Source organism: Rhipicephalus microplus, chromosome 8, assembly GCF_043290135.1.
Source record: "Rhipicephalus microplus isolate Deutch F79 chromosome 8, USDA_Rmic, whole genome shotgun sequence".
Taxonomy (NCBI): Eukaryota; Metazoa; Arthropoda; class Arachnida; order Ixodida; family Ixodidae; genus Rhipicephalus; species Rhipicephalus microplus.
The window spans coordinates 3,453,685-3,479,311 of NC_134707.1; the positions used below are offsets into that span (position 1 = coordinate 3,453,685).

The following is a 25,627-nucleotide window of genomic DNA, read 5'->3' on the forward strand; positions in this document are numbered from 1 at the left end:
CGTGAAGTTAAAATGGCGATGCGGAAGAAGGTCAGAGGGCGCGCGTGTAGCTCGTCCAGCCGATCAGTAGAGGCCGAAGTGTTCCACGAGGTACATCGCCCACTGTATTCTCGTGTTCTCCACGAAGTGGACATGTACATTTCGGCCTCCACGATTTTCTTCGGATGGATCACGTTCTTCAGATTCGCAACGCTTGTTCGCCGAGTGTAAAACAAGGTTATCTAGAATTATAACAATCTGAAACTTGCTTCTTCATTTTGTGCGTAAACATTAATGCGAAAAGTTCTGGGGGCATTTATGGTATAGAATGTGCATTGCTCCTTCATAGGATTCCGGCTTTGGCATCAATATATAGTGAATTATGTTTTACAACACTCGAAGAGAAACATTTTTGTATAGCCTATAAACTTACGCATTATCTATTTATGGAAGTAACGGTGCAGTATTAAGCGACAAAACTTTAACGTACTGTCTTAATGTTTAACGTACTGTAAGTGGTCTGCCCCCTACGCACCTCTAGTTTTGTGGTGAGGTCGAATCAGAGGAGCGTGACGGTGCGCCTACTTAGCTTCACCGTCGTTTTTCAGTCGGTTTAAACGAGTTTTGGCCAGAAGAGATTATGAAAGAACGTGAAATCGATGCAATATCCTGCACTGTCGTGGGATGACATTTGTGCACCGGTAAGTATAGACGACGCTTCGCTTAAACTGTCAAATACGACTTGGGAAGCCCCAACGTCGCAGAAGATCTCAGTCCTACATAGCGGTCTTCAGCCTCTTTGAACAACAAAGGCACTATACTACTTCAGTGCTTCTCACTGCACCCCTTAACCCCCACTGTGCGAAGAACAACACTGAAACTGTAGAAAAAAAAAAAAAGATCCGTAGGCAGTTCCCTAGCTAACGCAATCCAATCGGAAGCCTGCCCCAATTCTCATGGTGGTACAGCGCAGCATCCGACTACTATATATGTATTATTGTATGAAACTCTGTGGCCCTTGAATTGAGTTTAACACGGCCCCCCACCGAATACGCATCTGGAAGGTCGGTACGCATTCTCTGCATCGTTTTTCAAGCGTTTCAACACGTTCATAAGCAAGTTAAGACTTGTTTAGTTTGTTTACTGCCTATTTCGTCCACGTCCTTCCTTGTTACGTTGAGAACGTGCGTTCGGAGCGTCGACGGGGTCAAGATCGCATGACAAGTGAACGCGCTCCAGTGAAGTCGGACACCGCAAGAATCGCGCCTTCGGATCGTGGTAAAACGAGCGGCTGCGCATATCGGGTTCCCCGTGCGACAACAAAAAAATGGCAGCATATCCACGGAGTGAATGATGGGGAGTGGGGCGAAGCATTCGTCCGTCCATTCGTTCTTGCTTCCGTCCGTTCCTGCGTACGTCTGTGTAACCGTCCATGCGTCCATCCACCCGTTCGTGCGTGCGTCTGTTCGTGCGTCCGTCCCTGCGTTCGTCCATGCATCCGCGCCTGCGTCCGTTCATGCGTCCATCCATGCATCTGTCTGTGTGTCCGTTCGTCCATCTATTCAGCACTCCAAGTACCACCATCTCGCATCTTTTCATCATATATTCTCCATATAGAAGCACCGCCATCCAACGGACATTTCAAGGACTAAACGAGAGGTGGCACATGCACACTTTCTTACGGCTTGTGCTTCGGGTTTACTTCCCACCTTTAACCACCTCGAGTTCGTGGTATATACTATAGTTCACTGTATTCATGGCACTGCGGCCCAACTCTCGCTAAACCTTTCTAAAACCAAGGAGGTTAGACCCAGCAAGTATAACGTAGCAACCCTTTCTTGTCAGATTGTGCTCACTGTACATGCCAATAGCTGCTAATGGGGATCGCAGCGTGCGCGTTACCTAAAGGCCGAATGCTCCTGTCTCTCATTCCCCCTTAGCAGCCATTAACATGTGCATTGAGCACTATCTTTTATTGTTCAACAACGCACAGAAGAAATCTCTCATCAGAACCACCTTGGAGGTCAAAATCGTAAGGACCGCTATTTCGGGTATGTACCACTGGTGGTTCCGTACTACGAGGGACGCACAAGCCACGCCATAAGGAGCTTCGCCCCTAAAAGAAGCGCCATGATGAGCGCTGCGCACGCTTGTTATTTCACTCGAAGCACGGCACATATTACCCGTGCTTTTTCTCCGCATAGCATGTACGTTTCCACCAGAAAATTCCATCGCTCTCTTCGGAGTGCCCCCGTAACCTGACCCTATATATCAATAAACAACACAATTCTGCCTAATTTATATTAGTTAATTAACTAATCAAACGCAATATAAAAATGATCTAACGAGCGCCCTATGATGCAAACAATGTCTTTGGTTTCATTCAGTTACGGTAAAGCACATTATTTTAAACATTTGGTTCCAATCACGGAAAATACCCTGTACAAAAATAAACGTTCGCTCTATAAGTATGAATAATTTGTTGAATATGTGAGGTTTTACATCCCATGCAATATTGCAAGAGGCGATTACGGAGGACTCCAGAAATTTTGCACATCTGGTCGTTTGTTCACTGACATCGAACAGCACATGGTCCTCAACTCCCTTCATCGAAATGCGACCTATATAAGCCGCGACCGTCGGGTCAGCAGCACCCTCGCTGTTCTACCGAGGCGCACTGTGAATATACACAGCAAGATCGTATTGGTTGCGTGTTTCACTTCGTGTGTTCTTCCTTCGTGTGCAAATGAACCAACGCTGTTGAGTCGTTATCAATGCGGTTCGAGGGTGGGTTTATCTGGAATGAATCTGCAAGTGCTTGCGCAAAGTTTTACAGGCGCGGATTCAGAGGGCCGGGAGAGGGTGGTCACTTCCCCCAAAGCTGTGTCACTGTCTGTCATATCACACCGATTAGGTCAAATGACCACTCTGGGCACAGGTGAACAGAACTTATGTGGTGGTGGGGTGCTTGTCATTATTGTAACTGTATATATGATTATGACGAGCGCCGTATAGTGGATATTCTTAACGTGCGCCTAAATGTAAACTCGGCCGAGCCCTCAAACGAAATGCGGCCGCCGTAGTTGAGACAATTCGATCCCACGACTTGGGCTCAGCGCCATAAGTGGCGGGTGAAAAACCGATCATGGAACGCCGTGCAAAAAATCAGTTTGCCACAGGCCTATATTTTTCAGGTGAAAATTGTGTACGATGAATTCATTTTGTTAGGCCGTGGTGGCATGTCCTCTGAGTTTTCATAGCAATTCGTCGCGTCCATTGCTTCCAGCGGTTTCCACTCAAACAATCTTGCTCGAGACGTTCCACGAAGTATATGGTTTTTATCGACGCATAAGTATCGGAAAAGAAAACTTGAAAAATCGCAAGAAAAGAAAGCACGCGATGCGGACAGCTTCAACAGTGGTGGCATAGTGGAATGATCATAATAAATAATAAAAAAAAGTCGAGTCTTGCTGTGACGTCGGCGCGCGCTTCCCGCCGAGGTGGCAAAACGGTTTTTCTACTCAGCTCGCATTAGGTGCGCGCAGAACCGGACGACTCGCCCCCCGCGAATATCTGCATGCAGGCACAACCACTGTGCTCTGCAGGATATAGGCAAGGATTGTCGAAAAAGAGGGGATGCCTCGATTAGATTGAGGGGGGTGTTGAGTGGCACCCGCCCCACGCCCCGGGATGGCGCCTTTGTGTGCGCCGGTGGAAAGGTGCTCGTGGCGGCTTTGGCTTGGCTACCGGCTCGGCCTTTTGCTCTCTTATCGGCGATCTCCGGCACCCACGTTTTCACGCTCACTTGGGCAGCGCGCTTCCGGCAACGGTTTTCGAAGTTTACATTTTCCCCCCCCCCCCCTCTCTCTCTCTGCTCTCCAAGTGCGAAGTTACCACGCTGAAATTTGATTCACTGCGCCTGGTGCCTAAGGAGGTCCTCTAAAAAAATCGTTCGATAGCTTCGAAACAGTTCTTCGTGGTAGCTGTACTTGGCTCGTCGGTTATAAACAATCACAGTAACTGTTCGAGGGGCTCATTTTAGACATAACTAACAAAAACAACAATGAATTCACTTTTAATTTTCAATTTGCATCAGAATCATTACATTACAGCTTAAAAGCAAAGAATAATGTCCACTATGCCTTCCTGGGCTCATTTGTCTGCTTGTTTCTTTACTTGCACCTGATAGTAATTGTTGGGTTTTTACGTCCCAAAACCACAACATGGTTATGGAAGACGCCGTAGTGGAGGGCTCGAACAATTTCGACTTCCTGGGGTTCTTTGAAGAAGTTCTGACACCATCTTCAGAAACCCTGGAAGAGAAGTCTATTGTTTCCTTGGTATGTGGGCAGTGTTAATGCTTTCCGCATACCGGAGTCAGTCAGCACGTGTCAGTTTTTTTTTTTTTTTTTTGCTGAGCGTTAGCAAGTCAGTCCCATCGCAATTGTCCCTATCTCGACGAGTCATCAAAGTTTCACTGAGCTTGCGAACTCTGCGCCCTGCCTAAAAAAAAAAAAATCACTGTGAGGTCACTGGATTCCATCATAGTTGTTTACATGCACCACGGACTGATGACGATTCTCCCTCCAGTATGTTGCTGGTTGCTTTCTCCCCACGAAGGCACATTGCAATGGCACGTCATTGGGAAGCCCTCCTCCCTATTCGATTTCGATACCGAAAGTGTTTTTAAAGCTAGTGGTATTAAAAAATAACTTCGATGAATTCCCAGGTAGCACAATAGTCTTTCTATAGCTTGAGTTCTCGACAACCATGTTTTTTTTTTAAACGACGCTCTTAAACCTCGATGTAAAATGTCGAGTGTCTGTAAAATAAACCACAGCATATCCACGAAGTGAATGATGATGAGTGGGGCGAAGCGTCCGTCAGCCCGTCCGCGTACTTCCGTCCGTCCACGCGACCATCCATGCATCTATCCATGCGGCCGCCCATAGCCCGTCCATCCGCCTGTCTGTCCGTGCGTCCATCCATCCGTCCGTCAGTCTGCTAGTCTGTCCGTCCATCTAGTGAACACTCCAAGTGCCGCCATCTCCTATCTCCCGTGACACATTCTCGCTCTAGAGTGGGTATGTGTCACCGGTGGCTACGTGCTGCTACTCCATACATCGGAGGATGTAGTTAGGAATTTGCTCTGTCGCGATGGTAGCGGTGACGAAGAGCGGCGAGTCGTCGAGCGGACTTCGCTGAAGCCTTAGCCCGAAGGCGAAACAGGGAGGTAATTCGTTTTGAAAACAGCAACAAAAGTAGCGTTTACTGTAGCAGGTTGTCGTTTGTACAGAGCCGGCCAGCACGACAACGTCGGCTGGGGCAAAATCCCTCAAACTTGGGGCCGGCACGGCCTTAAATAACGTTTTGGTCTTTTCTGCGAGACCAGTTCCCTGGAACGGCACAGTGGCTCGGCTGAGGAGACGCAGCCATACCCGGAACTGCAAGGTGGTTCGGCGGAGGAAGCGACGTTATCCCCGGAACTGCACGGTTCTTCTGCGCGGAAGGCGGCGCTGGGAGGGGGGGAGTCAGTTCGTCGGAACAGCGCTCGATCTCGTGAGACGTGCTCCCGAACGAGGAACATGTCTGTGGCACAACAGTACAGACCCATGCCCTTAAGGAGCTTCGCCCCTAAAAAATCCAGAATCTCCCCGGAGTGGATGATGGTGAAATGGGCGAAGCTCCGGAGGTTTTTTACGGTGAATCCTCCGAGGAGCAGCACCCGGGTCCGCCCGGCTCGCTTCGCCTCCGCTTTTCGCTCTCGCATTCCGGTGTCCGCGTCTCGTTGAGCCCGCTTCGAAGCGGCTTGCTTGGCGCGCACCGTCTCGGGATCCACCCGGCGCCGCGCTCGCTTGGTGGCAGCCTCTCGAGCCACAAAGCGCGACCCGACATGTACAGCGACGATCCAGGAGAGATAACGGGCCGCCCCGCGCAGCAGCCAATCAGAGAGCAGCGGTACCTCCAACGCCACCTTGCGTCCATTCACCCAACCGCCATACGTTGCCCACATCTCTCGGGGGCAGCGCCATGTATTGTATGATAAGGGAGACGCTACCGGATACGTCAGAGGGACGAGGCATTGCCCTAGACAATAAGGAGCTTCACCCATAAAAATCATCCATGCCGTTCCTTGTTAGCCATGCACGCCTACCGACGGGTACAGTCCGCAAAACCACCACGCCGAGTTCCTCAACATGGCGCGAGCAGGGCGACAAAAGGCCTGCGTTTTTATACCGGGCGGAGGAGTGAGGGAAAAGCCAGCTTTGTGCGTTAGTTCTTCTGGTGCTGGAGTAGGGACATTTTCGCATGGTCTTTGTCAACGTCGAAAAAATACTAAACATTAGCCAAGAAAGCCACTTTAAGCCCCAACCAGCTTCGCCGTTTTTAAGCCTTACACGGATAATGTAAGCTTCTTTTTCTTTATAATTACAACCCAAAACTATTGAATAAAATTTGTATCAGTAATGATGATATGTGGGGTTGAACATCCCAAAACCCCTATATGATTATGAGAGACGTTCATAGTGGAGGGCTCCAAAAATTTCGACCACCTGGGGTTCTTTAACGTGCACCCGAATCTGAGCACACGGGCCTACAACATTTTTGCCTCCATCGGAAATGCAGCCGCCGCAGCCGGGATTCGATCCCGCGACCTGCCGAGTACCTTAGCCACTGGACCACCGCGGCGGGGCAAATTTGTGTCAGTAATCAATTAACGTATGCCAATTAACGTATGCCAGCACACGGGAATCAAGCATTTTGATCTCCATCAAAAATGTGGCCGCCCCGGCAGGTATTTGATCGCGCGACCTTCGGGTCAGCATTCGGGCACCGAAACCGCTTAACCACTGCGCCGGGGATCTCGATCGTTTAACGGCGTGCAGCATCGCGCGATGCGCCCGAGCACGCCAATGCGCGTCAATCAGTGAGCGAGGGACGCTAAGCGAAGTTGCGAGCACCGTCGGTGGGAGAGGAGGAGAACACGTGGCCCGCATTAGCGTCAGGGCCAATGAGGAGCTCATCGGTCAGCGAGGCTGCTTGCCGGGGCGACGTTCGTAAGACGAGGAAGGCCCCCTTCTGCGACCATCCACCACGCAATGCGGCGAAAACGGACTATACAGTCGCCACTCTCGATCCGGACGGTGTCTCCTCATGCCCGATACACTTTTATATTCCAAAACAAACGAACAAAAAAATTGAGGCAGCTCCCGGTCCCAATGGTGACAAACTTGAAGTAAGTGTGAAGATGGGCAGCCTGCTATCTTTCTCTTTGCTTTTTTTTCTTTCATCCTCTCTTCCTTTCCTGTTATTTTTTTTTTGCAGTTTCTTTTTTGCGCTGTTTCCTATCTATTTGTATTTATTTCTAGTTCTAGTCTTATTTTCCCCTTCCTATCTTTCTCTTTATATTTCACACTTGCTTCCCCTTTTTTCTCGTCTTTAGTTCTGTTCTCGCGCTATAACTATCGTCATGTCATACCAACTAGCCCAAAGTGCCACACTTCTAAGTTTCATGTGTGGTTTTGTCTTCGTTACGCTACGCCACGGTAGTGCAAGACAGCGCATACGACAGCCGGCGGGCCTCTAAGGGCTTCCGCACTCAATATCATCATCAATGCGCTAGAAGGACAAAAGTATGAGGGCTTCTCTGAGGAGCGAGCACGTATATATATGCAACGAATGGCTACAGGCTATGCGTGCTTTTGCCTGCGTCACACGCCAAGCGACGACGACAGCACACATCACACGACAGACCGGCCCACCAAGGAAGAAAACAACAAGAGAGAAGGCAGAGAGGTTAACCAGGCACATGCCCGGTTTGCTACCCTATGCTGGGGGAATGGGAAAGGGGAGTTAAAGAGAAAGAAAGTGAAATAATTGTCAGTAAATGGGCTGACGCGTATCTATTGCGAGCACGTCACAATAATTGAAGGCGTTCACATATAACCGTAGTGGGCTTTGAATTGCCTTTGGACAGACGAAATACAAGGACGGTGCTCCAGCAGCATCTGCACAGAAAGTGGCCGATCATCCTATCGTCGCAACGCATCAGAAAGCTTTTCTCTCTCAGAGACAAATCGAAGCAACGGCATAGGAGATGGTCGATATCTTCTTCGGCACCGCAGACGTCGCATTCCACACTGTCGGTCCCACCCCCATAAAGTGCGCTGCACTTAGTTCTGGCAGAGGAACTATATATAATGTTCATCCACCAGTAAATTTCTGGTAGAGTAACTATAATGAAAACAAGTGTTTGTTTCCATCGCCGTTATCAACACTTCAGTTCGAGGCTGCTTATTGACGCTCGCCTATTCTTCTCTCCCAATGCGCGCGAACATGAAGTGTCGTCATTGACGAAGAGAATGGTAGATGCGCTGTTTGGTGCGTCGGTTTCGGTTTCGCCAGATAAACTGACCAGATTACATCGCTCCGTGGCGATTACCAGTGGCTGCTTTTCCAAAATTCCAAAGTGGCTATGAACTATTCGTAGGAAGGGCTTAAATTCGCCCATTTGACTAAACCGGCTATCACCATGGCTTAAAAGGTTAATTTCGTTAATTTCTATATTTACTACCGTAATTAATGTTTGTACGCATCGGAAGATGCATTCTGCCACCGGAAAGGCAACGCTGCAAGTAGCACGCAAAAACCTCCTTTTTTTGTAATTTTTTAAAGAATATTGCACACATTTCTTAAAACACCTTGTATAGAAAAAAGATGATGATTCTTCTGGAACCATATATATATATATATATATATATATATATATATATATATATATATATATATATATATATATATATATATATATATATATATATATATATATATATATATATATATATATATATATACAACGACGTGGGCCCGACATGAAAGAGGGGTTTAATACAATATGGCACTAAGGTCACAAAACATTTCTCTGCATCATTTACCCAACGTATACGGCACGTATACCTAGCCAGACATGTTTCCGGTTAACGTCCCCGGACTCTTCCATTCGTTTCCTTCATTCTTTCCTTCGCCCAACTGATGCTTTACCACCAAGGACAAATACGGCGAATTAAGCATATCGCTGATGAAAAAAACCGAACATGTTCAACCTTTCGTTGCGAAGATTTTTTTTTTTTTACTCAGGACAACATACATGCATATCATCCAAGAAAGGTTCCGGTCAGCGTAAAAATGACCGTCAGCGAGGGAAGGAGAGAGAAGTGCTGTGGCGTACCACTTTCAGTCTCATACTATGTACTACAGAACACCGTGTACTATACTATCACAGAAAAAAAAAGGAGGAGGGGGGCTGTGCAGTATTGCACGCCACAGCTCCCTGTGCGCGAGCCGACAAGTTCGGTGCAGTACAGCAAGTGTTTGGTATACCGTGCAGCGCCATGTTTGACAGCGATTCTTCTGCGATCTCATTGCTGTCAGCCATCATGTATAGAGCTGCCCGGAGTGCAGCGTTTACTCAAAACTTTCACGTGCGGGGGCGTCGTCTTTTCGCTCACGTCACAACGCAGGCAGTGAGATGCCTGCGATACATGGTGGAGCAACAGCGGCATTCCCGATTTTTTTGTATTTGTTCATGCCTAACGTGCAGCTTCCAGAACGCAATGCACCGTTCCCGCAAGAGCCAATCCGCGGCGGGGCTATCCGAAGAGAAAGAAGAAAATCGGACGCAAGCGAGGCGTCGGCACGGAGAGCGTCACGTCGTGTCCTAATTGAGCGGCGGCCCAGGGGCAGCCCTAACGAGAGCGCGTCAGAGTGGCTTCGTTAGGCGGCGCTCGTGCGGGGCTGTCGTTCTGCCGGCGCTAATGGCGGCTCACCGGCGCAGCGCCCGACAAAGCCACTCGCGGGGCGCCAATTAGCAGCCGACGACGGAGGCGCACACGGGAATAGCACACCGCTTTTTCTCTCGGCGCTGTCGACGTAAAGCAACTTGGCCGCTGCGCAGCGCCGCCGCCGCCGACGAAGCACGCGCGATCCGAGACCAGGCCTTGCAGTTGGCCCTCGGTCGAGTTAGATCCGCGCAGTGGTATAAAAAACAGGCAGGGCCCCATTTGCCCAAGAAGGCGAAAGCACGCTCACTCTTCTTATTGTTTTAAAGAAAAGACGAGGCACAAGAGACAACAGAAGGGGAGGGGCGCTCAATACAAAAACTAATTTATTTTGAAAGAATCGGAAGAAATATACAGAAAGTATACGCCTCAAGCACCCTAAGCCTACATTGAAAAGCTAATCATACAAAGAACTGCCCGGCATTGAGGCAAGGCAGTTCAAGTTCTTTCATAACAAATCAGTTGATATAGTGAGCGTCCCTATACCGTCTTCTATCTCTTGTGTCCCGTCTTCTCGCGCACTGCATGCTTTTATTTTTACATCATGAACGAAATCATCCTGCAACACGTTCTATTATGTTATTCCACCTTTTTTTTTTTTCTCAGTCGATATATTGATTCTGCCCTGCACCATGAAAAAGCTTTCTGCACCCTGAAGTGGAATTGCACAGCTTCCGCCGGCCCGAGTTTGACCAAGCGATGGTGTGTTGTGATGATCACGTGATGGTGAGTTATCTGACAGCATGATGACGTCACAAGTTTTTGGTGATCTGTAACGTCAAGTTGACGTCATATGACGATGTCCAAATCTTCAGGTCCAAATCCTGGCCATCCAGTGCGTACCGGGCAGGGCCGTTATAAAGGCTATGCCGGTCTGCCCATGGGAGTAGCCGGGTGGAGTGGGGCAACGTCGCTGTCTGCACTGGACTCTATTTTTTGAAGCTGTGCTCTCTCTCTATCACGTGATGATTCTTTTCACCACTCGTGTTGACGCCGGCGGTGGTCAAAATTACCGCCTTTCATGAGGCACCTGAAGCTTTGGCCTTGTTAAATTTCGACTGAATAATGCTTATGCATTATATATTGCTTATATAGGGGAACTAACCCCGCGTTTTACTAATTTGGTGGTTTTGCCAAAGTGTAGGGCAATTTCGTGTCTATGATGTCGGTTTGCCAAATGCATGATGCCGGCAAGCATGTCGCAAGTGAATTGTTTCGTCCTGGTATTTATGGTCGTAGATCAATTAAGTCGCCGTGACTGCAGAACGCTGTTATGCAAGCTAAGAGTCGTCAGTTCTTCTGTGCCAGTGCGCTAATGATTGTACCGTCAAGGACAGTCCGACATGTTCGTCGTGTGGCTCCTGTGAGACACGTCATTTTTTATGTGACTATGTTTACCTTGTGTGTGTGTGTGTGTGTGTGTGTGTGTGTGTGTGTGTGTGTGTGTGTGTGTGTGTGTTATTCCTCTTTATTCTTCTCTCTTTGTCTTCCTCCCTCATTTCCTCTGTCCTCGTGTTTTCTGTGTACAGAAACCAAATAAATAAATAAATAAAGTGTACCATAATGTACGTTAGCAAAAATACCTGGGCATTTGAGGCTGTATATTTTTTTATACGAGGGTGAAGTCCACCCGCATCTATAAGAGAAAAAAAGAAAAGTAGTCCTTGGCCTCCTTTCGGATAAAGTGCCGACTTGCCACGTATACAACTCTCTTCAAAGGGGTGCACGTCAACTCACTTTTGGTCTACGACTCCCAGAACAAAGTGTAGTGACCCCCCTAAGAGATTTGAGGTGCCCCTTTAAGAGACTTATACTCGAGGCAAGCCATAAGACTATGCCCGAAAGGAGTTTAAGGACTCTTTCTTTTTTTTAAGAATGCTTAAGCCGCTCTTAAATTACTTTTTCATTGGTTTCGAATCAAGTGTGAACTGATAAACAAATAAAGCCACCGTTTTGCCAAAAGGGCGAAGCAATGAATGAAATAGTAACATATTCGAATGTTTTACAAAGCAATGCTAGCATTTTTAGGATCAATATTAACTGTAGTAAACATGCGCTTGCTAAGTAACTAAGTCTCCTGCGACGCGGCCACTGTAAATGAGGCTCGTGCGTAGTGGCGGCGTTGATGAGAAGCGCCTCCCGTGGGCAGCGCATGTTGGTAGTGAGGGTTATATGTCGTGTGTCACCGCTGGTGGCAGTTTGTTATGTGTAGAGCGCATCTATATGTGGACGGCCGCTCCAGGTACACTTTTGGCACCATTTTTTTGTGTGTGTTGAGAGCGCAGCCCGTAGAAGCTCCCGCCTGCTGTAATGGCAAAAGCCGCAGGCTGATCGTTGCCGCGATGCCGAGGTAACCATAAGCGCCCCCCACCGCACCCTGTTTGCTCAGAAAATGAGCGCGTGCGCAGACGACCCCGGCCGGAAAGGGGATGTTCGCTCCGCAGAAAGAGGAGGCTGGCGCATCCTTCCCCGTAATACATATACATATACATATACGTGAATGACAGTGGAAGTGACGACCAAAACCAGCCAAGACCACCCATTTAATTGCTATCACAATTAAAATAAAATAGATCGAATTTCACTGCACGCTTGCAGCCACGACATGCATATATCCCCGATGATTTCGGAGTGGCTATTAAAAGAGAGAAAAGAAGAGAAAAGCGAGCCCCGTTATTGTCTGCTTCAATGAGCGACACCGCCACAGTAGCTCACGAGGGATGGGGGTGAGGAGGGATAAAAAGGATGGGAGTAAAGATGTGGGAAAGCCGAAGAAGGAGAAGAGAAGAAGAGACGTGTGGTGGTAAGCCACAGCGAGCGAGGACAAACCGAGGGGATAGAAGAGATAGGAAAGATGGAGCACGGTCACTGGAGTCCGAGGACGGGGCGCACCTGCGAGAGCTGCTTTCGGCGTCGGTGGATGGCGTAGAACAAGTCCAGTAAGTCAGAGCTGCACTGTCGTCGGAGGTGGAAGGTCGTCGGCGGCAGGAGATGACGTAGGGCGAGCCCAGTCGGCCAGAGCCACGATGACGCGGGAGATCGCAAGCGCGCGGAGCGCGCGAGCGCACGACCGGTCGGCCCGAAATCCAGCAAGCGAGTCCCACCGATGATTTCGTTTGCAGTCGTAGGTGGGGGCACATGGTGTCGCGGCAACTCGAAATGCATTGTCGCATGCTGTAAGCAATCTTGCGCTCTTGCAACCAGCAAGCAATCTTGCAACCAGATAGCTGCCAGACTCGATGCTATAACCAATTTACAAACAGAAAGGTGCACATCAAGTGCTACTTGACCGTTGATTAATAAAGTAATCTACGCAACGTCGTCGAAACTGTGATGTGTGTGACCGGGCTAGTGGGTATTTTTCATGGGTATACGGAAACGGTGAGGAAGATGTATAAAATAATGGCAAAAGACTGACGAGGACAGGCGCGAACTTCCAAATAACATTAATTAACACACTGTACGATAAAAAACGAAAGAAGAAAGTACACGTGATCATAGCTCATTATTCGTTGCACGAGAACGGGAAGTGAACAAGAGAAGCCAAGAAAAAAGAAGAAGAGATAAACTACAGCAGCTTCGTCCTCTGGCGTCAAGCTGCAGAAGAAAGTGCAGATCTCTGCAGCCGTCTTTGTTTCTTTTCGATTGGGTTCCTTTTTCTGTGCTTTTATCTTTATGTAATCATTTTCATTTTCTACGTATTCTGTTCTTTCCCTTTCTATTTCTCGCTTGCTTCCTCTTTTTCATTTTTGTAGATGATTTTGCCCGTGTTACGCCAAGCGAACACAGAATACGACAACCGGAAGGGCTCCTCACTTAAAGTCATCATCACGGCGCTCAAAGAACAAGCGAAAGAGGGCTTCCCTTTGGCCTCAGAGGACGCGCAATATGCTACAGATGGCTATTTCATATGTGTTTCGCTAGCGTTACGCCAACGGACGACGATGCATATACGATAACCCGGTCCCCTAAAGGGCTCTGCACAGAAAACTGCACAAGTTTATGCGTATAGAATGCACGTGTAGAAGAATTCAGGCAATCTATTTCCTTGTCAGTTAGAACAATGGAAGGTTTATTTATGCAATCACTATTATCAATATCTATGCGTTGTCGGAACGACGTGACACCATATATTTCACGACGCGAAAGAAACGGCAAACATCGCTGAGAACTAAAGCTCGCACGTCTATACTGCACGCAACTAACGAGACGCTCGTGCCGTTTCTGCCTCGTATACCTCTGGCCGGGCACGTTCTCGGGTTTTGCAGGCACGTCATTACGAGCGGGGCGCGTGTCCGAGCATTTGACGCGCCACGTTTGCGGAGCCCTCAGCGTTGAGTGGAACACGGGAGACATGGAGGTTAATAGAGCCGGTTGTGATATTATAGCAGCGCACCGTAAATCCGGAAAAATAACAAGGGAGGACACACATTAGGCCATGACAACCACTTTTTTTTGCAGACATGAATCGTATTATTATTTATGAAACAATCAAACTATACTTTGAAATGGAATTCAAGAACGAACACGAGATACCAGCTCAATTAAGTAACAGCATACTTCTATGCAGATTTCTTTAAACCAGTCGAGTGGATTTTGCGATTTTTAGTCGCCTGAGGGGTATTAAACATAGGTAGATGTAAAAAAGAATCAGCCTGTAAAAAAGATGAATTCACCATACTTTACTGTCAAGTAATTCAAACATAAGATGTTCGAAAGTTTTAGCACTTCCAAGGGGTCTTTCCCACCTGAACAAGGGGCTCAGCAACTCCATGCCTCCCCCCTCTTCATGATTTACACTAATGAATATTAGAAAAAGCGGCGAAGTTTTTTTAAATTATTATCTTGTTCAATTTGTGGCTGCAAAATGTAGACCGGCATTCTTGAAAAAAAAATTGTGCGAAACCGACGAAGACTCACAGAAAAAGAAGTACGCGGGACAAGCGCACTCTAATTTATTGAACAATCCTAAACAAACGAAAAACCAACATCTGTGCACCGGCCTGGTCCCGGGTGACATGAAAGAAGTTTCTTAAACATGCGTACATCGCAATGTAGCAAGCAAACAGAAGGAATTGATTTGCAATCATCAATTTGCATGATATGCAACAAGTTTCAGTTGTTAAGCAGCGACTGTGTAGTGTCCCTATTTTCCTCTGTGTTTCCGTCGGTATCGCGCTTGATTTCCAAGTATACGCATCGATTCGAACTCACTCACCTTCCAAGCTTGCAATACCACTACAACATGCGGAAGGTCTGACGGAATTCCGCCTGGATTAACACTGCGAGCAAGACGAGCGTGCATGATCCGAGCAAAGTATTTTAAAATTGTGTTTTAAAGAGCGGAGCTCTTCATGCTTTTCGGGTGATGCGCACAGAAACTATCATCAACATGAACTGGTACGCGGTCGCTTGGTCCTCCTCAAATTATAATATGCATCTCCCACAACACGTACGCCGATTTGTCAGGCGTATACATAGATGCAATATAACTGTGATGTTACGACATTTTAGTGCACGCGACTTTTCTATAGTCCATCCTTTAAAATGGCGCAACATTACGTAATTATCCGCGTGACATGTTCCCGCCAAAACCACGTAAGCCTAGTCACGTGACACGCTCCTGCCAAAAATGCGTGAGACGTGCGGTGCGCCAACCCAAACCGGGCAATAATAGCCCCCCTTCCCCCTAACCCAAGTATAATCATACTTAGTACTTCTCGCAAAACCTTTGAATCTCTCTTCAGGACCTTAATACAGTTACCCCTCCATCCATCCGTCCATACATCCATACGTCCGTCCGTCTGTCTGACTGTGTGTCTTTCGGTCCATCCGTCCTTCCGTCCGTCCGACTGTCTGTCAGTCAAAAGGTTGGCCACTAGCAAAACTTGGCTACAGGTCGAATACTATAGCTCCGCGGATGGTTCCGACCTTGCGCCACTGGTGCAAGCTGCACTTTCTTTTTTTATCTTGATTTGGTTTTCTTTTCTTTCTCTATGATAGGTTTTTATAAGTGGCCAAGACATGTGAAAATTTAAAAAACAGGAGTCAGGTGAAAACGAAAGCTTGTGATGAATTCGCAAACAGGGAGTGTGCTGCAGCATGCAAGCCCATGGCCGTCTGAAAGTGAGCAAAAGCTACAGCGAGCACCACGTATCCACTTTCGATGCGTGCAGCGTTGCTGTTCGTAAAGCCATTCTTGAAGCACCTAGTATCCATTCATGGACATTCGATTGAATGGCCACTCCCGCCAGCAATGGAGACCACGTACCAAGCAAGTGTATAGACCATGTTTAGCAGAGTGTTACGTTGCACGTGTCGGTGCGTAGCTGCATGTACGAGGTATTTGTGTTCTAACTGCAAAATATGGGGCTGCATACTGGCGATGTGTCCTCACATTTCCATAAGCTTTGCCCCCTTTGCTCGCGGTACGTGTTCCTATAGGCGTATATATATATATATATATATATATATATATATATATATATATATATATATATATATATATATATATATATATATATATATATATATATATATATATATACACGCGATTCTAAAATCGCTCATGCGTGTGTAATTCACTTACGCTTTCGTGTCGCCATCTTGAACTCATCCAGGCATCGCATGCCACGGATGAATCACACGCCACTCTTGATCTCGAGTATTCTACGAAAAGGTGGCTTTTTTGCAAAGCGACATATTATGCGGCAAAGCCTTCTTTGCCGGAGCTAAAGATGTATTGTTAGCCTAAACTACAAAACACCCTGTTCTTCCCTCCCCTTTGTCGGCTTACTTGAAACCCGCCGCCATGATCTAGTGCATGATTATTGTGCTCGATTGTGGAGACCGAATCCAGGTTACAGTGGCTGCATTTCGATGAAAGTAAAATGCCAGAGCCCCCCCCCCCCCCCCCTGCTTCAATTTATATGTGCTCGTTCAGGAGGTCGAAATTTCCAGCCTTCTACAACGCCGTCCATCACAATCATATCACGATCTTGACGCATAATCCTCGCATACTTGAACGCATCAAGTCTGTCAGAAGTCCTTCAATGTGAAGAAAAGAAGCGGAAATTCAAAAGTTGGTTCCTTTTTTTTTTGTTAAACAAAATATTAATGAGAGTAACAGGCAATAATGCTGGATAAATAAAAGATGTCACTAGAAGAAAATGTAAAGCAAATGTGAAGAAATAAAAGTGGATGTGTTTCAATTGATTTTCTGCAGCATGATCATTCTCCTACTAAAAAAGCTGCCACCTAGCTTACTCTCAATTGCTTGTTGTGCTTCTTTTTTTTTCTAATTTGATAGGGAAATGTGTTGCTAGGATGCAGTGGTCATTGCGCGGTCGGTGTTGAAGTGGAGGGTCGTATAAACGATGATGCACGTAGGTAAGGTAACCATTAGGTATAGTTATGAAATCGCACTGTATAAATCACTTACAAAAACTAAAGTGAAACCATTATGTACTTTAGATAAATAGATTATACAAGTATACCCCAAAATTTTACTGTCGTATAGTTTCACTACAATTTGTTTACAAATGAATGAAAAAATAAACCTCGATGGTTTCATTTTTGAATTCCCACCAAATCATCGCTGCATTAGGATGACGCGGATATTAAAGTGCGTGCGTGTGTATTGTAGCCAACCTGGAGGTGAACAAAGTTACCTGAAGTTTGGCATGTTAAGCCCTTGGTTTCCTCAGAAGGCAATGTGCTTCATTTTCACCAATTAGTAACCATGGGACTATAGGCCATGTAGTAGACGCCCTCACAATATCACGACGACTGGTGCAGGAACATTATGGTGGCGCATTTTGTTTCTGCCTATACTCTAATCTACTAAGCGTCTTTTCGCAGCATAAGTGCTTATGTCGTCAAAGAGTAAGTTACATATACTAATAAGGAAACAAACTTACTTTTTCGTTATCTTTTAGGACCAAAGAGCTGGGAGTCGATTGTCTGTACGTGCGCGAGATCGCTAATTGAGTGTGCTAATTTTCGTTTGTACTACACACGGTAAAAAGGAACAAAAAAAGTCACAGTTTCGCCCAAAGGGCGAAGCAATGAACGCGACAGCAACACATTTGAATGTTTTACGAAGGAAGGCTCGCATTTTTAGGAGTTGTAACAATTGCAGTAAACATGCGCTTAGTAAGTAACCAAGTTGCCTGCGGCGCGGCCACAGTAGATGGTCACAGCAAGGCTCGTGCGTAGTTGCGGCGTTGATGAGAAGCGCCTCCCGTGGGCAGTGCATGCTTGTACTAAGGGCTATACGTCGTGGGTCGCCGCTGGTGGCACTTTGTTATCTGTATAGCGCATCTATAAGTGTGGGCGGCCCCTCCAAGTATACGCTTTTGGCACCATTTTTTCGTCTTGATAGCGCTGCCTGTAGAAGCTCCCGCCTGCTGTGGGGCAAAGAACCACGCCCTGACCGTTGCAGCACCGTAAGCGCCCCCCCCCCCCCTCGAATTGGAGCAGCCAACGGCTGAACAACCGACCATGGTTTATCAGGACGAAGATAAACGGGCGACCGCGCGCGAATCCCGAATAATCTCAGGCTTGGCGGAGTGGTACCCGTCGTCTACTTTTCTCGAACCGGAAGCCGGCAGCAGACGGTGCATCCCACAATCCTTCGCTCTTTTACTGGTCCCTTATTGCTATCACAATAAAAGAAAGTGCGGGTGCCATCTGATGTTGAGGTGTCTCTCTAAATTCCGTCAACAAGTGCACAATTAACCCGAAATTGCTTGTTCAACAAGCACAACACGAGGAGAGATATGCAACGAGGCCTCCCCCCCCCCCTCCCCCACTTTCTCATGTACAAGTCACACAAAAGTCAGATGAGATACGGCAGCTGCAGTTTTACTCCCTGTAAATAACAAAATAAGCATCCGAAAAAAAAAGGGATCGAAGCTGCGTAAATCTCTTCCCGCGACGCCGTCCTGCCGCAACGCAAGACGAGGAGAGAAAGCGGCGCGACACATCACCCGTAAATAAGGAGCCCATCTCCGAGAGTATCGAAGCTCATCGTAATTGCGTGCAGCGGGCTTACAGGAGGAGCAGCATGCCAGGGACAAAGATGCCCTAACGAGCGACAACTTTAACGTTTTTTATGAAATCGCAAATTAACAGCGAAATTCTCTTTTTACTTCTTCCCGTCACCTAAAATCTAATGGTGTCCTAATACTTTATTGTTGCTATTCCATGAGCGATAGTCATGCTATATTTATTTATTTATTTATTATACCCTCAGGGCCAGAGGCATTACAGAGGGGAGTGGTACAGAACAAAGGCATAACATGAGGTAGCATGGTTACAAAAAACGTTGTGAACATAGAAAGGAAAAGGAAAGACAAAACAAATTAGTATTATCGCAACAATGTGGTCACACAAACACAGATTAAACATCAGATATTTCTGCATATACAATATTGGCTAAGGCAGCACGGAACATATTGTTCCGTGACTATTATGTATGTGACCATTATGTATCGATTTTATTTTAACAGAATAGCGGAGCTGGTTCGCAGGAATTCCGGCATCGGCGTCGTTGGTTGTGAGCAAAATATCATCATCTAATGCTTGACCAAAAAATCGAGAACTATAATGCAAAATGATAAAAAAAAATCGTAGCAGAGTAGGGACCAAACCAGGGTTGTTTGGGTCCAAGTGGTGATCGAACCCAACTTGTTTGCGTGTCAAGCCGATGTTCTATAGACACAGCCACGCCTTTGCTTGTGAAAACAGTGAAAAGAACTTCCTCTGCTTGGAAATGCAATGAAAGTAGCTTTCATGCTTCACAAACACACGCGTCCTGCATGCATGCTTCACAGTACTACCCGAACTATTGCAGTATTGCTTGGTGCAAGCGTCCATTGCCAACGGGTGTCAGAATACGCGATTATCATAATGGCTCCATGGTTGGAAGCCGGTATACCGAAGACACACACGCTACTGCGCCTATTATACCTTAAGGCCGCGTAGTGGACAAGGCAGTGGGCATGCGTAGCAAATTCGAAAAGGTTTCATGCACTAAGTGTCTGAAGCACGAAAAAGATGTCGCTATCGCGTTCAATTCCTAAAGGCGAAGCTTCAGGGTCCCCTAATTTTTTTTCTTGCACTATTCTACAAGCTCAGTTTTATTTTGTATACATACGCGAAAAAAAAAAAAAGTCTGCATCTTAGTGGTCTTACATAAATATCTCGATTCTTGTAGTCTGCTGTCTGTCAGTTCTGCCCTTCGAGCCGAATTAGGCTTTGCCTGGCCAATTTCGTATCGCATTGCTGCTATTTCACAATGTCAAGAAATTATTGTTATTATTATTATTAAAATATGACCGTCGGCATCTACATGAGTGATGGAAAAAATTCCCCTAACGCGATGCCTCATCATATGACGTCAGAGATTGCCGAAATTTGTGATGTCATCATGACATCGCCTACTTTGATGTCACCACACGATATCGTCGCTTGGTCGAAGGTGGGTGGACCATGCATGGGTGCAGTGCGAAACGACTTTAGGACTGCAGTGCTTATACATACACACTCCATACACACTGTGTATGTGCGTACAAGCGAAAACAATCTTTTTTTAATCTTTATGTTTAAGACTGGTTTTCCAACAGGAGCTTAATTTTTTTTCATGGGTCATTTAACCATGGTAAAAAAAAAGGTTTATTTTTACGCCATCCGTTACACAAAGCCATGAGAGGGGGTCACTGCGCGGGCCAAATTTAATATACTCTATACAAAGACCCTATACGCAAGTTTGGTAGTATCGTATTCATCCCTACCTTTAAATTAAATTGCATTGTTTTTAAGTTCATTTTACTACACAGTTACTGTTTCATGTGAAAGTGCATGAAGTTTTTATTACATATTTTGTATTCTGATTATACGTGTTCATACTGCATGCTATCGCTGGCTGCAGGATTCAGCCTCATTTGCTTTTATACCAAGCGACTTTCACCCGCACTCAACCCTCGCGTTCGATGTCGATGCTATTTATTGATGATAATGGCTCGGTGCATCACCATGTCATTTATCGCAGGTGCCTTAATCTGTTCGGTCGGTGGCAGATATACTATAACGCGAAATATTTACAGCTGACGACACATATGCATCCGAAATGGAGAAATTATAAAACGTAAAATTTAAAATGTCAGATTTTTATTGGTATAAGCCGTGACTCGTCCACGACTTAGCCAACATTTCCCGATGCAGGTCGTCAGGCAATCTTAACCAACATTGAGCCATTCGGATCATTGTACTATTGTGAAGTGTCTGGGTGATCTTGATTTGTTTTATGAGAACGTTTCATTGATGTATTGTGAAGCGTATTTCACGTTCCACACTTCTGCACATATTTCTCGGTCCCATAAACACACAAATCGGGTGCATTCCACGTAAATAGATACTTTCATGCAGCATTGCCGAGCACTACGCACCTTCTGTAGCGCTGCACTGTTCTAGAGAGGCGCGTTATACTACGCAGCAAGGCGTCGTTTAGTGTGCACGCGCGTTCTTCGCCAGTTGCTCTTGTTCCCGAGTTCCCCATTTCCTACCCTGCTGCGGGAGAGGAGGCGCCACGACGGGACGTTCTTCTTTAACCAGCACAGTTCTGCGCTCAAAAAAAAAATGGGAAAGAAAACCAGGAATGACCAGAATCAGAAGACCACAGGCAAACCGAGGCCAGCCGCTTTATAATGGCGCGCGACGACTACATCAACACGATGCCCCGAGTCCTTACTCACCCCATCCGCTGTGCGTGCGCGCCCTCAAACTATTTAAGTTCTTCTTTTCCTTTCTTTTTTTAGCGTCCGGACGAAAACGTGCGCTCGCGTCTTCAAGATGGCGGTTCACTCCGGCGGAACGGTGGTCTGGCCGCCTCGTAATTGGCCGAAGGGCGCCAGCGTCGGCCAATTACGGAGCCCGCGCGGCAGCCTCCATTGGCTGCGGCCTAGACGCGGCCGACGGCGTTGCGTTACGAACGGCCCAATGGCGTCGCGTCGTGTGGCTGATTGGCCGTGTCAGGGCGTTTTCTCCTCTTCTTCCTCGCTTCGGCGCTCCCGTCGCTCTTTCTCCCTTTCTCGTGCCGGGAAGGAGGAGGCCTCCCGAGCAGATGGCGGAGGAGGTTGGGCGCTTCCTCCGCGCGGAGGTGGGCGTTTTTTCTCGCCGCGAGTGCATGTTGCTCCCGGGATAACGGCGTCTTGGCGCGGCGTGGCGGGGCGCAGTCGCGCCATGCAGCGGGGCCCGGCGGCTCAACACCAGCGATCGCCGTTCGCCATCCAGGAACTGTTGGGATTGAGCGATGCCGGACTGCCCGCTTCTTCTTCCTCGACTCAGCACGGCAACAGCCAGTCCTCGGTTGCGACGGGATTGCACCCGTCCTCGGTGCTGGGACACCACTCGCTCGTGCCGCAGGCCATCCACCCGCCTCCACCGCACTGCGGTTTCCCCGGTGACAGGGCCGGTGTGTACCTCGGACACGCTTTCGTGCCGTGCGCGCCCTTTCTGCATGGTTTCGACGGGTCGGCCCACGGCGTGCCACCGGACATCGCCGGTGAGTGGGGCACCAGAAAGCGCCCGATACACCTTTCTTGTAGGCACCGCTTAGTACTACATGGGCCCCGCGTAAATGGAGCGCATGTGGTGAAAATGAGAATCCAAGTTAAATCGAGGTAATCGGAGTGGTCGACTTGGTTGGCGTTTAGGTGCGCGGGATAGGTAATGGAGTGACGATAAAATTTACATGCGGGCGGACACTTTATCTATTAAATTTATAGGCTAATTGCCAGCGTTTTGTTGATGACAGTCAGTTACGTCTGAGCCATATGCTGTGAGTATATTTACACATTGTACGTCAGTCGAAAACAAGGTGAAATGAGTTTTACAGCACATGTTGTTCCTGAATCTTGCGGGACCAATGATATAGCGCATGCACGAACGCTTGTATGCCGTGACGTAAGCAGTTGAACTGGGTGTAGCTTATTCGTCAAAGTAACGGCACGCGTGAATTAATTTTATGAGGAGCCAAAACGAGAAATGCCTCTGAGTGCTTCACAGCGCGGCCGCCATTTTGCGTACAACGTATATTGGTTGACACAAACACACCATCTCGCAACCCGTGGTCGGGCGGATGCGATGAGCTCACGTAGATAGTCCGGTTTATACACAGTGGTCACAGTGACATAACCAGGGGGTGACACACAGCCTCTACCCCACCCCGAAATTATTACTTTTCCCGCCATGACATACATATAGAAAAATCACTATTTCAATGAGGTTCCCTCCCATCCCCGAAATCAAGAAAGTGCCCCCCCCCCCTTCATGAAAAATTATGCCTACGCCTAGACAATGGTGGTACCTATACGTAAATTTCAGTGCATGAGACAACATCTCAGACTATCGAAATTAAGTACAGAACGACAATCTTATTCGTGTGTAGGTATATACGTATTTAAGACCTGCATAATGTAGTGTTTACTGGTCGATCATCAAAAAAAAAAAGAAAAGAAAGGGCGGGAATAAAAGCGTCAGTGCGCTTAAGAAGTTGCGACTCCCGGCCGTACAGGTATACCACCAGCGAGGCCCAGAGTACAAGTAACAGTTGCACACATACAATAGCGTTGGTGTGCGTTTTAAGCACGAGAAAATAAAAACGAAAAACCCAGAAGAAATACAGCAAGCATTATTATTTGCTCCTAGAAGAAAATATTACGCATAGACACACACACACACACAGATATATATTAGCAGAATGCTATGCTGCATGTACACTCATCCAGTTGCTTATAGTAAACATTGCTCCTGCACATCATATAGCGCCCAACAGAAGCAGATAATTAAAGAGATATGGTGTGCAAGTGAGCAAACTCGCGCATGAGCGTCGTCTGCTTGCTTAACCCTTTCAGATGCCACCTATGAAGAAAAGTTGGTAAATGTGTCAAATCAATACAACGGCATTTAAAGGCGTTTGTATAACAATTGAATAACGTTACATGTTAATTTATATCTGTGGTAACCTATCTGAATTATAAGTTGTGACTGAACATCTACTTATCCCTGAGTCATTGATGCTCTGTTGCGGCATAAATCTCAGGCAATAAACATATAAGGGCTAGTTCATTTCGGTTATGTACATTTTTTGCGAAGATAAAGTATACTTTTCACTTGGCTCGCTGCAAGCAGCACGTCTAAAAATTCGTCGAGCGTGGTTTCAGCAAACTTATCATATAGATACAACATGCTGCAAATTGAAGCGAAATAAAGACTAACTTATTTTTCAGGAGGTTCCATTCATCCAAAGATCTATATATATATATTGCTCTTTTCTACAAAGAGCCAAAACAAGCATACGCAACGGTGCATATACATACCTGTCAAAGAGTAAGAAATCCCTACGCGCTGTCAGCCTTACCGCGGTGTGATCATGTGTTCAGAAAGCCTATGTGACGCTGACGTCGTTGCTTCTCACCAATATTAAAAACTACCACATCGAGGGGTCGACGCTCGCGCGATATTGTTAAGAATCGCAGGGCTGCACCATCCATGGCGCAACACCGCTGTTTTGTGTATATAGGGCTGCACTGATGTCTTTTACGACACCCCTTCGCGTTGTCCGCTCTTCGTCATATCGACGATTCGGCAACGTTGTGAAATCACTACATAAACGTTTTCAGTTCTGATTCACTGCAATACTTTTTTGCATTGAGGCGAAGCGCACACTTGCGTAAGGTGCACGTCATTTTCACCGTGACCCCCTACTCTCTCAGTCAGACCTTGCTTAAAATGCTAGATATAGCAAAAAAACCAGACATTTGCCTTCTGGTATCCTGGATATAGATATCATTTAGCCAGGGCGTGGTTAACAAGGTATAGCATAGTTGCCAGACCCGATTATAATAAGCGAATTTGGGCGCGTTCATTTTCTCCCCAAGTCACTTGTAAAATTTTCTAGCCACTTGTCGAGTTTTTTTTTTCGTGCTTATTAGCAATTTTCAGCAAACATCATTTTTAGGGATGATTGAGTCCAGTGATAGCTCGTTTGTCAGTGATCATAAGTATAGTTTGGTGTTGAAGTCGGACATACGTTGGAGTCTTCAACACTTCGCTTTTGTCATGCATCCGTAACATGCACTCAGCCGAATAGAAAATGGCCAATGTAAGAAAAAAAGCAAATACGTGTTCTCATTTATAGTTGCGCATACTTTTGTTAAATAAAACAGTAAGTGAACTTTTAAACTCTATTCGTACTTGAGTGACATTTTTTGATAAATGAAAAATATTTTTTGTACACAATTATAATAAAGTTATTTTAAGAAACCACGAAACTTATCAAATTTGTGCTTTTTTTATTCTTCATGAAAAGCACGACCCCCTTCTGGGCTTTTTTTGTGGTGATTATTGGTTTCTTAGCTCGGCAGCATCTGCCAACTCTGCCCCCTACAACTCTTCATACTCTGTTATTTTAGCAATTTACCCCATGGCACATTAGATGAACACGCCTACGTAGCAGCTACGTAGACTCTTTACTATTATCTTTTTTTTTCAAAATACTTCATCGAGTTGGCCAGTGACGCTGCTGAGTTTATTTTTGTTTAGTATTGTTATTATTATTAATAAGAATAGTAAATAATATTTGCAAACATGTGGGAAAGTGTGTGTGGGTCTCCAGCGCTGTGTGTGTGTGCGTCTCTCTCTTTCCTCTTGTGTTCCTTTCGTGGTGCGCTATACCCTTATAAATTATGAACCCCAACCAACTAACCCGCGGCAACGTGTCTTGGGAAAGTATATAGCCTGCATCA

General features: G+C 46.6%; 2 protein-coding genes across 2 annotated transcripts in view; one reads left to right on the plus strand and one right to left on the minus strand.

Annotated features, from left to right (window-relative positions):
- Positions 1 to 25,627, minus strand: part of LOC119163951 (uncharacterized) — a 166,428-nt gene that overhangs the window by 81,165 nt on the left and 59,636 nt on the right. The gene's annotated exons all lie outside the window — the stretch shown is intronic.
- The window catches only part of LOC119165141 (uncharacterized), a 70,045-nt gene continuing 65,895 nt past the window's right edge, over positions 21,478 to 25,627 (plus strand). Inside the window, exon 1 of the mRNA XM_037417325.2 lies at positions 21,478 to 22,383. Coding sequence (XP_037273222.2) covers positions 21,672 to 22,383 — 712 coding nt within the window. The 5' untranslated portion in view covers positions 21,478 to 21,671. The remainder of the gene's footprint in view (positions 22,384 to 25,627) is intronic.